Source organism: Phaethon lepturus, unplaced genomic scaffold (assembly GCF_000687285.1).
Source record: "Phaethon lepturus isolate BGI_N335 unplaced genomic scaffold, ASM68728v1 scaffold23426, whole genome shotgun sequence".
Lineage (NCBI taxonomy): Eukaryota > Metazoa > Chordata > Aves > Phaethontiformes > Phaethontidae > Phaethon > Phaethon lepturus.
Window position 1 is genome coordinate 1 of NW_010546010.1, and position 2,458 is coordinate 2,458.

The 2,458-nt window shown below is 56.1% G+C and overlaps 1 protein-coding gene across 1 annotated transcript in view; it reads right to left on the reverse strand.

Annotated features, from left to right (window-relative positions):
- Nucleotides 1-562: 562 nt before the first annotated feature.
- The window catches only part of LOC104622403 (ephrin type-B receptor 1-like), a gene marked incomplete at its 5' end in the record, with an annotated part of 22,749 nt that continues 20,853 nt past the window's right edge, over nucleotides 563-2,458 (reverse strand). Inside the window, 3 exon segments of the mRNA XM_010289167.1 lie at nucleotides 563-948; nucleotides 1,546-1,701; nucleotides 2,222-2,415. Of these exon segments, the coding sequence (XP_010287469.1) occupies nucleotides 840-948; nucleotides 1,546-1,701; nucleotides 2,222-2,415 (459 nt within the window).

Below are 2,458 nucleotides of genomic sequence, written 5' to 3' on the forward strand. Positions count from 1 at the left end.
CAAGCAGTGAGTCCACGGTAGGTTGACAACGTACACACGAGCGCACATACACACGGGAACACCTCTTTCCATTTTCCAGGATGGATTTTCTTTTTTTAAAATCCTCTTTTTTCCTTTTTGCAAAAAAAATGCAAGCAAAAGAGAAAAAAAAAAACCCAAGGTTTTCTATTGAAGGTACATCTCTTCTTCAATATGAAGACATTAACTGGATTGAGTCGGATCCCCCATGCAGTGGTCAGCGAAGTCCTTTGGTAGTTGCCGGAGCAGCACCTGGGCAGGACGGCAGGGAGCTGCGGAGACACCCGAGGACGCTTCCACCCGGTCCATGAGCAGAGAAGGGAGCGGGGTGAGGAGGGAGGGCGAAAGAAGAAAAGAAAAGGAAGGTGGTTTCTCCAGATGGGACTCTCCATCTCATGCCTCTCCCTTCCCCAGCAGCCCCTTCCTCCTCCTCAGTTTCGACCACTGCTCACTGGTGGTGGGATGGAGTCTGGTCTCTAGGGTTTGGGTTTGCTTCCCCAACGCACATTGGTTTGTCTTCATTGTTTTTTGTGGTTTTTTTTAATTGTTTTGTTTTTTAAATATATGATTTGTACATATTTATATGTATTTATACGCTGTTCCCCATGACATTGGTAAGTGTGCTTCTGTTGGTGAGGAACGGAAGTCACCAGTTAATAAGAGATGAGTCCCAGGAACATCCTTCGCCTGCGGTCACAGTCTCTGGGCAGCGGCGGCACCTCTCCAAACGCTGCCCCACGGCACCCGTCAATTCCTCCCCTCCCACCTCTGCCCCTCCGCTGCGTGCCCTCCCCACTCCCCTCCCCGTCGAACAAGGGACGTCATGCCATCGAGGTCGGAGACTGACTCATCTGTACTCGCATGGACTGGACGCTGTTCAGGATCTTCTTCTGGTGCCCAGCCAAAGTCACCCCTATTCTCAGGAGGTCTCTGCAAGACAGACAGACAGACAGATGGAGGAGTATCAATGGGCAGCTGGGGGTCCACAGAATCACAGAATCATTAAGGTTGGACAAGACCTTTAAGATCATCAAGTCCAACCGCCAACCCAACACCACCGTGCCCACTAAACCATGTCCCGAAGTGCCACGTCCACACGTTTTTTGAACACTTCCAGTGATGGTGACTCCATCACCTCCCTGGGCAGCCTGTGCCAGTGCTTGACCACTCAAGTATTTACTCAAGTATAGGTTGGCGTATCTGTTTTGCTCTCTCTAAGTGAAGTGAGGGATGTAAGCTCAGCTGGTCTGTGCCTTTCAGCAGAGCAGCCACAGAGCTCCAGCGCAGCCCCATAAGCATCACCGGGGGCGAGGTGGGACTGAGAGCAGGGAGGCACCTGCACACTGACCCCGAGATGGTGAGCGCAGTCACCTCCAGACTCAGGGTGCTTCTGCTGACCAGCGTGATAGATGGGACAGACCCTTCCTTTGCAGGTGCCTTGAACTGACCTTCTCACCTCCCCACAACCCCAACCCGCCCCGGGCAGCACCCAGCTTTCGGGCAGACCTGGCGCAGCACCCAACTCACTCAGATGTCATCTGGGCAACAAGCTGCAGGGAGGTGAAGCCAGCGGTGAGGAAGCTGTCCCGGTACTGGCTCATCTTCACGGCGCTCAGCCAGTCATCTACTGAGGTAAAGGCAGTGAAGTCGGGGATGGAGCGGTCGAGGAGGGGCTGAGAAGGCCTGCAACAGGACACACCGCTGGGGACAAGCCCGGCCAGCGCCGAGGGGCTGCCAGTCACGAGCCCAGCCGGTGCGCAGATGCGTTCCCCCATGCACCCCCCTGCATCCTTGTGCTCCTCCCAACACCGCCCCGCTGCCGGCACATGCCTGAGACAAGGAAGGGCATGAGGAAGGCCCGTCCCATGGGAATACCACTCTGCCAAGCTGCGCTTCGCAACCCCACACGTTGTGATCCAGCTGCAAGAGCCACAGGGGCGGAGGCGCCGGCAGAGCAGACATTGCACCCGTATGGTCACACGCCACAAACAATCAATAGCAAAGAATTATTGCTGTTGCTGAACTGAAAACTGCATGTTCTTTGTTTGACTGTCAGACAGAGCAAAGACAGAACCCCCCTGCGCCTGGCAAACGATTCAAGCGCTCCTGTCCTTCCCCTGGCAGCGCGAGCTGCTCGGGGAGCCTTTCGCCGTGGCTTGGGATGGCTGACACAAGAGCATCCCCCGCGCGCCGGGAGACTCACACAGCGGTGATGGTTGCCACAGTTTTGAGGCTTGCCGGGTTGCGGATCATTTTATCGAGGGTGTTGACTATCTCGGTGAAACGCGGGCGGGTGTTGCGGTCCTTCTGCCAGCAGTCCAGCATCAGCTGGTGCAGGGCGGCGGGGCAGTCCATGGGCGGCGGGAGCCGGTAATCCTGCTCGATGGCGTTGATCACCTGCAGGGCAGCGGGGGAGAAAGCGGCGCATGAGGACACGGGA